Source organism: Euprymna scolopes, chromosome 3 (genome assembly GCF_053919585.1).
Source record: "Euprymna scolopes isolate OS-2025 chromosome 3, ASM5391958v1, whole genome shotgun sequence".
Taxonomy (NCBI): domain Eukaryota; kingdom Metazoa; phylum Mollusca; class Cephalopoda; order Sepiida; family Sepiolidae; genus Euprymna; species Euprymna scolopes.
In genome coordinates, this window is record NC_136484.1 from 40,133,114 (window position 1) to 40,147,183 (window position 14,070).

Here is a 14,070-nt window from a genome sequence, read left to right on the forward strand (position 1 = left end):
CATTTAAGACTATGATAAAGACCCTATACACCTTGCTACATTACACTCTATATAATACGTTCCTCCTTTATTTAGAATTCGATAAAACTCCTCCTAACATCATCTATAATTTTAATTGGTCTATTTCGTTCCTAATGAATCCCACGCTAGACGCCGCATCCCCACTATGTTACCTAGCATCTTCTCTACTCTTCTGATGAGAAGCATTAGACTTCGAAATGCCTTGGCACAAAGAGTACCTTCTATCCCTCAACTTATTGTTTGCATTCCCTTCTTGAATAAATGAACCCATCTATATTTACCAATATATAGTTTTTGTGACTTCATTTACCATTCCTATTGTTCTCCTATATAAGCTAGCTACAATGAAACTTGTTGAGATTTATATTGTACCGATAAGTCTCCTCTTATAGAATTGAGCTCACTCTTTTCCCCTAATGTACTAAGCTATATATATATATATATATATATATATATATATATATATATATATATAATATAAAGCTGAATGTGTGTGTGTGTGTGCACGTGTGTGTGTGTGGTCACGAATAGGCTCATATATGGTTGACTATTTTAAAAAACTGATTACATATAATGATAGAAGATTATCGAGACACAGGAGTGGTTATGTTTGATCTGGCAGAACGGCGGCTCATTAAAATTGTGGGGTCTCCGTTCGCTCTTGGTCCACAAAGTATGGAAATAAATTTAAAAATTAAAAAAAAACGTTTACAAGTGTTTTTGATATAGATGTACATAAGAATACTTTGATACGTATGTTTTAACTTAAATAGGGATGGTATAATAAAATTGTGAGGTCTGCATTCGCGCCTGGCCTCCATAGAATGAAAATAGGCACAAACTTTAATAAAGACTTTTCATATCTATCTGCGTAAGTATACTTTGATAATTATGTTTCAGTTTGAAGAAATATGGTATAATAAAATTATGGGGTGTTCGTTCGCGCATGACCTCCATAGAATGGAAATATGTCACAAAGTTTAACAAGGTTTTTTAATATAGATCCACAGAATATTGTAATAAGTGTTTCAGTGTGAACAGGTATGGTATAATAAATTATGGAGTTTATCTATTTTGTTTTTACTTTCATCATATTTTGCTTTGGTTTTGATACTCCCAAATTCGAAGCTATCTCTTTACAACCCTTCCTTTTCATAACCTATCATACTTTCATAAATCAGAGTCCATTTTCTGTAGGCTGGTTTTGAACCCAGTCAATGACGGGTACTTTTGCTAGTATATATATATATATATATATATATATATATATATATATATATATATATATATATATATCAGATATGTAGAACAAAATCTCACCCAGCCAAAAGCAATGAAGATCTTAACCAAGCAAACACATAAAGTTTAGCCAACTAAAAACCGAACAGAATCTTACGTAGTCAGAAGCATACAAAATGGAAAAAATATTGTATAATCAGCAAATATTTAAATCGAGGGCAGGATTAGACAAATTTTTATTTTTATGCGGAGAAAATCAATCTCTGCAAATACAATTCACTCTGGATTGAAACAAAAGTAATATGTGTGTATATATATATATATGAAACAAAATGGAGGTGGAAGGGCCTGGATACTCAACGTTTCGCCCGATTTATGCGGGCTTCTTCAAGAGGGATGGTCATTGACGAGAGAGTCGGAGGATTGGGGCTATATATAATGATGGCGGGAGAGCAGCGTGTTTTCCTTATGTATAGCCCCAATCCTCCGACTCTCTCGTCAATGACCATCCCTCTTAAAGAAGCCCGCATAAATCGGGCTAAACGTTTAGTATTCAGGTCCTTCTACCTCCATTTTATTTCATATCGTCGGATTTAATCCACCTCAACAATCATATATATATATATATATATATATATATACTCAGCTAATACCTAACACAATCTTCTGTCGTAGACAAAATAAAAAGAATGAAAGTGTAGTTAAACTCTCAATAGTTATGTACCAAAAGAAAGAAAAAAATGAATATAATAAATAAATATAAATCTTACCTAGCCAAACGTATTTCTTTTTCCTGGGTGTAATCCATGTAGACATTTCCCCGGCTGATATAAGCATCCAAAAATTGGCGAGCAGTTTTTATGCACCTGGTGAACATTTCTTTGGCTGCATCTAGTTTTCCTAGCCTGTAAACAAAATTGAAACAAAAATAAAACATCCATTCTATCTGATTGCATGCTGATGATAACATGTAGACATAGTGTAACAGAACTAGTGATGCGTACGTGGCAGCAGTGGCATGACATGTATGCCAATGACCATGGTACGAGGTGTTGTCACAGCAAAGAAGAGAAGGAAAAGAAAAACGAAATTAAAAGAAGGCACTACGTGGTCGGCAAGAGCGACTTAGAAGCACGTCTGTGTGTGAGAGGAACTTTTACAACAAGATGCCATCCAAACTTTGAACAAAAAAATGGTTGAACGACCATATTTCGTGGGGCAAGCTGCAGACATAGCAGTGGAAAGAAAAGACAAGATTTGAAAAAAAAACCTGTGTAGCAAGGACTACACTTGAGCGGACTTATTAACGAGGATAGAGAAAAAGCATGTGTTGAACACGGCAAAGTTTTGTTAACTACCTGATGAACGAAGAGACTCACAAAACCAAAATGCAGGCGATGTTTGGAAAGCACCATAAATAAATGCCTTTTATTTCAACTAAAAATAAAGCTAAGTCGAATTTTTTTCCTTTTTTGTTCCTTTGTTACTATCCCAGCGTTCAATGTTGGGTCCGACAGAAAATGTTATGATCACGTTTCATAAGGTTAAATATTTCAGAATTTTTTAGATAAGGGTTCATAAGTTGGCATTTTGGATTACTATTTTCACCTTGGCTTTTATTATCAGGTTTTAGCTAATATCATGAATTCAGGGATTCTTTTCAAATTTAGGAATCATTATGTCCAACTCGGGAACCTATACAAAATTTTGAACTGGACCCTTTATTTAATACACAGGGAAAAATTGTTCCCATTCTGTCAGCCATGATTTTGTAAAAGTGTTATTATCTTATTCTTAATTATTATCGCTTGTAGTAAGGCTTGAACCTTCAACTGCTAATAGACTTTACTTAACACTGATTACATTACATAAAAGGTTAAACTTGAAATCTGGTAGGTTCCCGAATTGGGCATAAAGATTTCTAAGTTTGGAAATATGCACCTGAACAATGTCAGATATTACATCGGCCGAAATGTTGTTTATTAGGTTGGTGCAAAAATAATGTTGTTTTTTGTTAAATATTTTACTTCAAAACATGATAACTCCTTTTATTTGATCTATTACCTAAGATGCATTTAGGTTGGTTATTAATGAACTTTATTAATCGAAATAAGAACCATTAGAATCGACAAATGTTTTACTAACGAGCAAAAGTTTATTTATCCCATTAGGATAGAAATCCAGAGTTCTGGAAGCAATGAAGTCATTGAATGCCGATTCGGCATCATCTCAGCTTTGGAAACATTTTTCATGCAGGAAGTCGTTGAGATGCTTGAAAAAGTGATAATCAGTAGGCGAGAGGTTTGGTGAATATGGCAGATGAGGCAGAGTCTTGTAGATCAATTCGTTCAACCTCTGCAGAGTCAGTTGAGCAACATGCAAGTGAGCGTTGTCATGGAGGAGAATTGGTTCCTTCATATTGACCATTCTCGGGTACATACGTTGGAGTTTCTGGTGCATTTCATCAATTTGTTGGCAGTACTTCTCCACCGTAATTGTTTCACCCGGATTCAAGAAGCTGTAATGGATGAGACCGGCCACAGACCACCAAACAGTCAAACAGTCACAATAACCTTTTTTTGTGCAATTTCGGTTATGGGTTGTGGAGCTTTTGGTGCAATTTCGGTTATGGGTTGTGGAGCTTCTCTGGCATCCAACCCCTATGCCGACCATCATCGGTTGTTGTAGAGGATCCACTTCTCATCACACGTCACAATTTGCTTGAGAAATTGGTCGTTCTTGTTGCACAGAAGGAGCGAAGTAGACACCTCCAAACAACGGTGTTTTTATTATTGTTCAATTCATGTGGAACCCATTTACCCAACTTTTTTGACTTCCATATTTGCTTTACATGATAAACGATTGTTGAGTGGTCGATCTCGAGTTTAACAGCAACTTCTTGTATGGTTTTGCGAGGATCAGCTTCAATTAAGGTTTTCAAATGTCGTTATCAATTGGCCGGCTGCGACTGTATTCATTTTAGAGGCTCTCGTCATGATTGCGAAATTTTTGAACTACCATTGTGCCACATGTTCGTTAGTAGTTCCTGGGCCAAACGCATCATTGATATCACGAGCTGTCTCGGCAGCTTTTCGGCATAGTTTAAACTGGAACAAGAAAATCGTGCGGATTTGAATTTTGTCCATGCTGTCGAAAAGCCTGCAAAAAAAAAAGAATGGGGAGATTGAGAATGGTAACAAATAACACGATTCGATATAGCAAAAAACGAGCTTCAAAATGGTATATATGATATGGCTACATATATATCAACGAATTAATTCAGAGATCATATATAAAAGTAGCATATGTGAGAAAACGATATTGCTTTTGCACCAACCTAATAAATGACAGTAAGAATAAGAATAGTAGTCTGAATAATCTAACTAATAAAAAATTTTCTAAGCTCTTTCAAAAGTTCTCATTCGAAAAGATACACTTAAAGAAGGTCGGAGGTTACATCAGCCAAAATATTGTGAACATAATAATCAAGATGATAATAATAGTCCAATTAATCCAGATAAAACAAAATAAGTTCAATTGAACGGTTCGCAAATAAAATGAGAATATTAGTTCGAATAATTAAAATTGTACAGAAAAAGATTTACAGTTGTAATTTTTTTTTATTTTTACATGAGGTATGATTATTTGGATTATTTGGATTAATCGAACGATTGTTCTTATCTTAGTTGTTATTTGCACAATCTTTCGGCCGATGTAACCTCCGCCATTCTTCAGGTGAAAAAGTCACTATTTTTGGCAAAGAGAAAAGGGGAGATAACTCTCGATAATTTATGGTAGATTAAAAACATTATAGTAAATTGTTTGGTGTGCATCATTTTTGAAATGTGATTTGCCAATAAAATTGCAGTCGTAATAAAAAAAGAAATAATAAAAATCGAAACAAGGGATACTTCACTTATGAAGGCACAAACCCCATGCATGGATTATTTTATGATTTTTAGGTTTTAGTTTTGAAGCTTCTCGGAAATCTTCTTTGGCATTTTCAAAATCCTCCAATTGATAATAAAGACGGCCACGATTGATAAAAACCTAGAAAAATTAAATAAAAATTAAAAAAAAAAACATTTAATCCCAATCAAAAATTAGGTTGAATAATTCACTCGACATTCACCGAAGTTTACAAATTCAATTTGCCTTAATTGTAGGATTAGTGGATTTCAGTGTTCGATATATTGCAAAACTCGAAACCCTTAATGAATTCAAACTACAAATGCAGAGGTAAAAGTGGCTAAGAGATTAAAACACAGACTGCCACTAGTCTCTCACTCCTAGACAGGCTTAAAAATGTCGACAACCTTATAGGTCCCGCTGTATCAACCAAACCCCAACCTCTGTCCAATCCATGAAATGTTGCATTCCTGTGCTTGTTTTACAAGTATTTTAATGGAATGTGCTCCGACGAACCCCAAACACTTGTGCCTCCCCTAACGTAAATAGCCCAGCTAACCAGACAAACAACAAAATCCTACCTCTACATGTAGAAATCTCTAAATGCCGGAAATCTTTCTACTCAAATTATTTATTCCCTTATAGACTTTGAAGTTTCCTTCCGGTTCCCTGCTTCCCTGACTGTACTGACATGCAGACGTTCGACTGTAATATGAACAGACATCTCGCTGTTCAACTCCCTACATAGTACATTTGGTCCCAGATAGTAGCCCCTTTCGTCAAAGTGGCACTGTACCTTGTTTAGGGCGAAATAACAGTAAAAAAAACAATCTGGGTGTGCCAAGTTCGAATCCAGTTCATTCCACAGAAACAGTTTCTCTTAAGGATGTTGGCAGCTTACATATGATCCAGGTCGTAAGTAGCCAATGTCTTTCTAGAAATAATTCTAACTAGAAAGATATCAGGGAAATGAATGCCAACAATAATCATCTGATCTATACGAAATGAATGACTGATGCTCAACAATCAATTAATCAAAAAGAAAAGACTTACAACATCGCTAACGACATGGGCCAGATCATCAGAATGTTGTCTTTTGCAGTACTAAGCAAATCTGCTTTAACTGTGAACGAATTAGTCATTATTGTTACGATGGAAGTGCAATAAAATAAATGATTACAAGATTCTGTGCAAGAAGCATGTAGAACGCAGATGTGGAGAAAATATATATGCTTTGCTAGACTTTTGAGGTAGATTAGATCTTTCCTTATTTTGGTGAGACTATCTGTAAGTTATAGCTGATGCGAAGAGGATTAAAACTGTTGACTAGAATCTACCGGTATATATATGCAATGTGATAACATATGGAAGTGAAGTTTAACATGAAGGATAAGTGTTGCATGGAGATAAATAATATGAAAATGATACGATCATAAGAAAGAATAAATAATACACGTAGATGTGTGAAGAAGATTACTTTAGGTTGGTTATGTTGAAAGAAAAGATGAGATTGTTTTAGTTTGGTTATGTAGAAAAGTTGGAGTAGTGGGCTCAGTTTATAGGGCAAAGCCACAAAATAATAGGAGAAAATGATAAGGAAGGATTGAGAGAAAGTGGAATGAACACCTGGGCAGAGATAGGTCAGTTCGTTAACTTTTTATTTACCATTGTTCCTCAAATGGAACATAATTTTTTGAAGTCTTGTAGAAAACATAATTTTCTTCCAAATTCGATTTTATCACATACTAGCAGAAGTACCTGTGGTGTAACTGGGTTAAAAAAAAAAAGCCTTCAAAAATTGGACTTTAATTTATATAACAATATAAATAACTTTTAAGTTCTTGTAAACTGGTAATTATTTTCTACATACTTTTTCTATCTTATATTTTCTTTCGTCCTATAGATGTACAGACAGACAGACAGACAAACAGACAGATAGACAGACAGACACAGAGACCCTGGATCATCTTTGTGTGGTGAGGGTGGGTAATTGTTCAAACGAACGTGGAAGGTCAGTAATGTGAATCTTTATTGATACAAACAAATGCAATAAAAAAGAATTTGTTGGAGACACGTGAGTGACGTCACAGCCGAGACGAAAAGTCACACATAGCGGAGAAGGCGAAATGAACTGTTAAAATATTTAGAAAAAAAATGCATTGCTGGAATTATCAGATACTAGCAGGCCAACCAGTTGTAAAATTCGCATAATATTATATTTTAATTAATGCAAGTTTCTTATTTACCGTACATATTACACATAACATAAAATTCCTTTTAAAAAATTGAAGTAAAAATAGCGGAAAGTAGCTAAGACATGTGCATGCGAGTATTATGTAACACAAAAATACTCTAGCTGAGATCAAAATCAAAACCTAAAGACAGTGAGTCAGGTACGATAACCATTAAGCCAGCAAAAATGTCTTCGTCCAATTGCTACAATAAGATGACACTAGAGGCATTCATTGAGTAACTGCCAAGCTATGTTGGGTTGTATCGACAGAATTGTTCACATCGTGTCAATGGAGTTATTCAGTATCATGTCAGGTCATGTGGACCGAGTTGTTTAGGATCGTTTAGAATCATGTTGATGAAGTTGTCCAGGATCAAGTTGGATTGTGTCGATGGAGTTGTGTGGCATTGTGTTGACGAATTTGTTTGGGGTTGTGTTGGGTCGTGTTGATGGAGTTGTTTGAAACCATTTCAGGTTATGCTGATGGAGTTGTTTGAGACCGTTTCAGGTTGTGTTGACAGAATTGTCTGGTACCGTGTCGGGTAGCATCGACAGAAGTGTTTGGTACCGTTTCAGGTCGTATTAACAGTATTATTTGTGTGGAGTTGTGTAGACAAAAGCGCTCTATTTATGTTTGTTATTCGATTGACTTGATGATTATTGCAGTTGTATTGCTGCTTGTGATAAAAATATTCTTTTTTTTAATTGGGTCCGTCTCTTTCACACTAATTTTTGTATCGTTTTTATTCATTGTTAATTTTGTGTTTTTATTTATCTTTATATTTAGTCTTAATTTGCATGCTTTCATTTTACTTGTAGGAATGCATTTATGACAGGCAGCACTGCTGGTGAAGGCTGTCGAATGCACAGACATAACATGAGTTGCATGCGGTACACAGTAAAACGTGCAAGTATATTAACAGCAGTCGACAACGATATATTTCTGCTGTTGCTTATATTGACCTCATGACCTATGACCGCACACGTGTGTTGGCGAATGTCTGTGTGACCTCTTGTATGACCTGCATTTCCTGTTCCCTTTCCTCGCTCTCTTTCCAACCCAGCTCGTGACCTGATGCAACATGTTTTCTCGAGCTCCTTTAATGAAACATGCATCATCGTGTGAGGTAATAATTGGATTTAAATATGAACATTGTTACCTGTAAGATTCTTACATACAGAGCTAACACAACATGAACACACTAAGACTATGTTATATTTAAGCTATATATTGCTCGTGTAAAAATATGATGAACTATAATCTCTATTTATACACCCTTTCACAGAAGTCAACACATACAAACTACATTCATACGTCTTTATGTGTCTACCAAATGATTGTACCAATGTATGAACTTATCCTTTTGTTTTGTTTTAAATAAATAATGTAATTTCGTATATATACCGGTATAATAGTTTTCTTTGTTACTAAGTTGTTGAACATGCTTTATATGGCCTCACAAAATACTGATTATAAATAATGTTTTTTTTTGTTATTATTATTGCTAATTTACTTATTATTGATTTTTGTCTTTTTACTTATTGCTGTCTTTTAACCTATTTCAATTTTTTTGTTTTTTTTTAGCTTATTAATATTTATTAATTTTGTGTCTATTAATTCATTGTTTAAAGTTCATTGAATCAATTCAGGAATCCATTTAAAAAGTGCATCAAATCGGCCTCTTATGAGCAAAATTTATTTGATGGCAATCTTCTGTCTCTTGAGACAATGACGTTCTGTGCCTAGTTTGGCTCACTGCAGCATCTGTTGTAACTAGATAATCCAATTTTAGATTTGCAGCTACGTTGACAGTTGCTGTAGGTTTAGTTAGCACTAGGAATAGTGAAGGCGGCAGGGGTGGACTCTATCTTCTCTTTCCTATGGGTTCTCTTTTCTTCCTATTTTATTTCTCTCTTCTTTTCTGCTAATTTGATGGTGTCCTTGAGTTTTGCTCGCTAGACTGTGCGAGTGGATTTGAGATCTTGTAGTTGAATGCCACAAGTCTTTAGGTCTCTGTTTCAGGTCTCCTTATAGTGCAGAGTCGGTCGTCCATGTTCCAAGGGTGAGGCCACTATATAGGATGTTATTTAGGATGCGATCGACTTCCATCCTGCACACATGACTGAGCCAGTACAAGTCTCTCTGAGTAAGAATAGCAAACATGATTTGTATGCCAGGCTGGGACAAGACAATTACGTTTGTGACCCGATCCTGCTAGGTGATGCCTAAGAGACGTCTGAGGTTGCACATGTGAAATACATTCAGTCTTCATTCTTGGTGTGAGTACAAAGTCCAAGACTCACTACTGTAAAGAAGAGTGCTCAACGCACAACGCACAGTTCTGGTAGACTCTCATTTTTATCAGCAATGTGTTGTCCCACACTCTCTTGGCTAGGTGGGTCATGGCAGTGGCTGCTTTGTCTATCCTAATGCGGAGTTCTACGTCCAGAGACTAGTTGCTGAGAGATGAAGCCGAGGTAGGAGTACTTGTCTAACACTTCCAGTACTACTAGTAAGCCCTATTAAAATAGAGCTTAGATGTATTATAAAAGTTTCAATTTTGTGAACTGAAGATCTCATCAAATCATTATCAAATAATCCAAATCAAATTTTAAGAATGTATTTAATTTTAATGGTATAAATTTCCAGGTAAAATTTATAGAGTTTTTATAAGAAAAATAAATATAATATTTCAACAAGTAGAACATTACTACCATATTTCAAGTCCTTATGTATAAATGTTTAATATTATGGGATGCTTTTCTAAGAGAATATTTTTGTGATTAAAAGGTTATATATTTTCAGGGAAACATTACTGAAAAAGCCTATGTTATTTTGATAATTTTATGATGGCTATATAATATGGGGCTGAAATACAGACTTATATCTGATGATATCAGAGGAAGATTAAACTAGGACAGTACAAAGGGATGCGTGGCAAAAGGAAACTTTGATGGTATAATTAGGTTGAAAGAATAGATAAGAGTAGAACAGTTCAGGAAGCAGGTTCAGTCGGCAGGAGAAAGTTATGTAAACAGGGAAGGAAGTGATATGTAACACCTCACTCAAGAGAAGGTGGTTAAGGACCCCTGTCTATCTGAATTCTGGGCTCGTGTAGTCTAGTCTTCTCTGAGGTTGTTACATGAAATCTGGTATGCTGAAAGCGAATATCGAAGCAGCAGGCAGGAAGAAAGACAAACTCAGAAGCTTAATTTCGCAGAATTATGTACAAATGTTTTTACAAATCTCATTCAGTTTTTGTAAGTTTTTTTCACAGTCTCAAATCTCTTCACAGACAGCGACAGGCGGTTGAATGAGGAAGATGCAGGGGTCACGCCTCTATATGGTCTGTTCGTCTCGAATCCCAACTCCAACTGATCTGACTAATTTTCGCACGACAGTCGTATATATAGTAAGGTATGTGGATGGAGTGGAAACTTCTCCCCAGCCAATAAGATTTCGCCACAAAATCGCCACGAAATTGAAACCCTGCATGGGCACAATTCCCATACCTGAAATCTGAATTACTAATTCTCACGATTTCCAAGGCCAGATGTTAATTCTGACATCCCACCTTGAGATCACTAAGGCCAGACAATGTTATAAGTGAAATTTCCTGTCATCAACTTTTTAGCTGCAAAAATATATTTCTCTGGTTTCAAACAATATCTATTTTGACATGAAATAAAATATATATATATATTTATCTTCTCTATCTTAAATCCTTGGGTTATCTGGCGTCACTCGGGAATCACCCGGGAAAATAAATTTCTAAAAGTCGTCCAACACATACCACCACACATTAAATGCATGATGATGATGATGATGATGATGATTTGAAAGATTATCCGACATTGTCCGGGAATAAAATATGTAGTGTAAAAAGTTGTTGTTTTGAAAAGTGAAAAAACAAAAATCATGTTTTATTCCATTATTCTTAACGCTCAAACACTCGATTATTCTTATAGAAAGCTTTATCACAGATTTGCGAAAATCAATGTTCGAATTCGTTAATAATTATCGTAATTAGATTGCTTTTAAAGTTTAACTTTTTCATAATTGTGTCTGGGTTTTGTAATGTGTTGCATAGAGTTTCTCTGTATGTGCGATATTGGTGCATCATTCCATGTCTATTTTAATGAGAAGTGAATCAATTTGAAATCGATTGTTGAGAAAATGTACAGCGGCCATAAGGTAAATGAAAATAATTAGAATTCCTAATACAATCGAAGAGCAATGATGGGGTACACTAATAACTACTCTAGAGAATTCGTCTCACTCTTATGCAGGTCAATTAGAATTTAATCAATATTGCCGGGTAGAAACGTGGGGTACACATCTACAATTTAAATCTCACCTATCTGTTTAAATTTATGTATGTATATATGTGTGTATGTTTCGCAAAAACTTTCGACAGAGACGACCGATCCGGACAAGATTGATATCAGTTTTAAGATGCACGTCTCGGACGACAAATATCGAAAAATTGGCCAAAAACATTCATTCCTTCACCCCAAACTCGACCGTACAAGGAGGTGTCGATTTTTCTCGCCAACATTTTAGCAAGTCATCGTCACCGTTGGATTGACTTCAGTTTATTTCAACGCTTTTGACTTCCGGTCACATTATGGAGACATCGGCTAAGACGTCAGATTTTTTTTCAATTTTTTTCTGCCTTTGCATCACAGGTTCGAGCCTGTCTGCCTACTACCACTTTTTTTTTCTTTAACACCTCCCTTAAGCCTGTATTTTTTTATTCCCTTCCCACGCTACTACCATTTTTTTAAAACACCTCTCTCCACATTCACGGGTTCAAGCCTGCCTGCCTGCCTGCCTGCCTGCCTACTACCACTTTTTTTTTTGCTCAACACACACCTCTAAACACCCGGGCAACGCCGAGCACCCAGGCTAGAATAAAATAAAGGGGAAAAAACAACTAATAGAAAAAAAGAGATGATCTTTTTATCCAAATCAATTATAAATTGGAATATATACATAAATTATACTGCAAGTTTGATACAAAGCAGGTAGGCTCCCTCTACACGGGCAGAAAACTTTCCATACTGAGTATTATATACCTATAAAATCACTATTTGACCAGATAAGGAGTATTGTTGCAACATTTGGTGCACAAGCGACTAGTCTTTCCCTCTTCAACAAGTTACTAAAAAGAGTTAGGACTTTTTTAAAAAAGAAAAATGTAAATTTAATATTTACACATCTGAACGTAACGACTTTTATTCTATAAATAGATAGGCACACATGCACAAGTTATCCGGAAATAGAAATCTTCTTACGCTCTAGAAAGACAGGACAATATGCCAGTTGGCTAAAAGACGCCGGAACATTATGGAAAATAGATGTTAAGTATTTTTAAAATTCTTCCTAAATGTTTTTCATGTTACCTTGTTTAAACTTGTTTTTCTTGTTTTATTTATGTATATGTATTTATTTGTCTCTACTTTCCTGTATTATTTGTAACCCCCCTTCGCGACTATTGAAACAGACAAAACAGTTTAGCAATGCTACAAAGTCAACTAGCGATAAAAAACTAAACAAAATGACGGAAATTATTTTCTCTATTAGAGTAGATAAAGTTAGGACTTTATTTAAGTAATATACTTAATATATACTATTACTGAAAGCTTGCCTGTATTGAAAATGCTTGCTTCCTGACTAGCCAATGAAACCATCTAATATAGTTCATCTTATTTTCAATTATATTCGAAATATAATACAGTGACATTAGCAAAGAAAAAGTCACCTATGAAAACGAACCTCCTAAATTAAAACCTTGAATAATTATCTAAACTCGAATGTAAATTAATATTAACCGACTTTACAAATTGATAAAAGTTAATTATTGGGTTTTAATTATAAGGTGAAGCTCCAATGATTCAAACTCGAGATAGATAACGACAAACTTCCACCCATTAATATGGAAGGGGAGATTATCATCAAAAGTGTCTTGAATTGATAACTTAGCATCGGACTTACTGCTTAGATATAAATAAGTCACTTGTACCCATTCCCCTCCTTCCTTTTTTTTTTAATTGAGAGTAGATAATACAGTGGATGTGTTATCGGCAGCTCCAGTAACTCTCGCTTCTCCTTTTTTGTCCCTCAGTCCTCATTCAATGAGTGATTTTTTTTGACAAAGGGTGAAAAAAAAAGCTGCTTAATGGTCGGTAGTAATTGGTGAACAGTAGTCTGAGATGTCGGAAAATTTTCTGTCTCTATGTCTGTCCTTGTGGCCATGTCACTAGTAAGGGTGCTGGAGGTAAACGTTTTGTCTGGGCTGAAGTTATCCGCCTGATAGTCAGGGACCCGAACCTTGGATTAACCACTAAGGAGGCTGTCCTATCAGCAGGCGCAAAGTACTGGGACTGCTGTATTGACATTTGGTGAGTGGATCTGGACCATGCATTAGTCTCTGGTGGGGCCTGTCGATGCCATACTAGTGGGTAATTGTTACGGCTTTACCTTTTCGTGTGCTACAAAAAAAAAAATTCCTGTCTTTTTCTCTCTTCCTTTCCCTCTCTGTCCTGCTCTAACCAAGTATGCCAACCTGTTCCACAAATCCCAAAACCTCAACATGAAATATCTCGATTAAACCTAGAACCCCATCTTCCAATGTAGACCCCTACTACCAGGTCTCCTTCTCCAA

General features: G+C 35.5%; 1 protein-coding gene across 1 annotated transcript in view; it reads right to left on the reverse strand.

Moving 5' to 3' along the window:
• LOC145254614 (uncharacterized) overlaps window positions 1-14,070 on the reverse strand; it is a 1,033,347-nt gene that overhangs the window by 47,332 nt on the left and 971,945 nt on the right. Inside the window, exons 47-48 of the mRNA XM_080113229.1 lie at window positions 5,177-5,310; window positions 2,031-2,165 (exon numbers count right to left, since the gene is read on the reverse strand). Of these exons, the coding sequence (XP_079969355.1) occupies window positions 2,031-2,165; window positions 5,177-5,310 (269 nt within the window). The remainder of the gene's footprint in view (window positions 1-2,030; window positions 2,166-5,176; window positions 5,311-14,070) is intronic.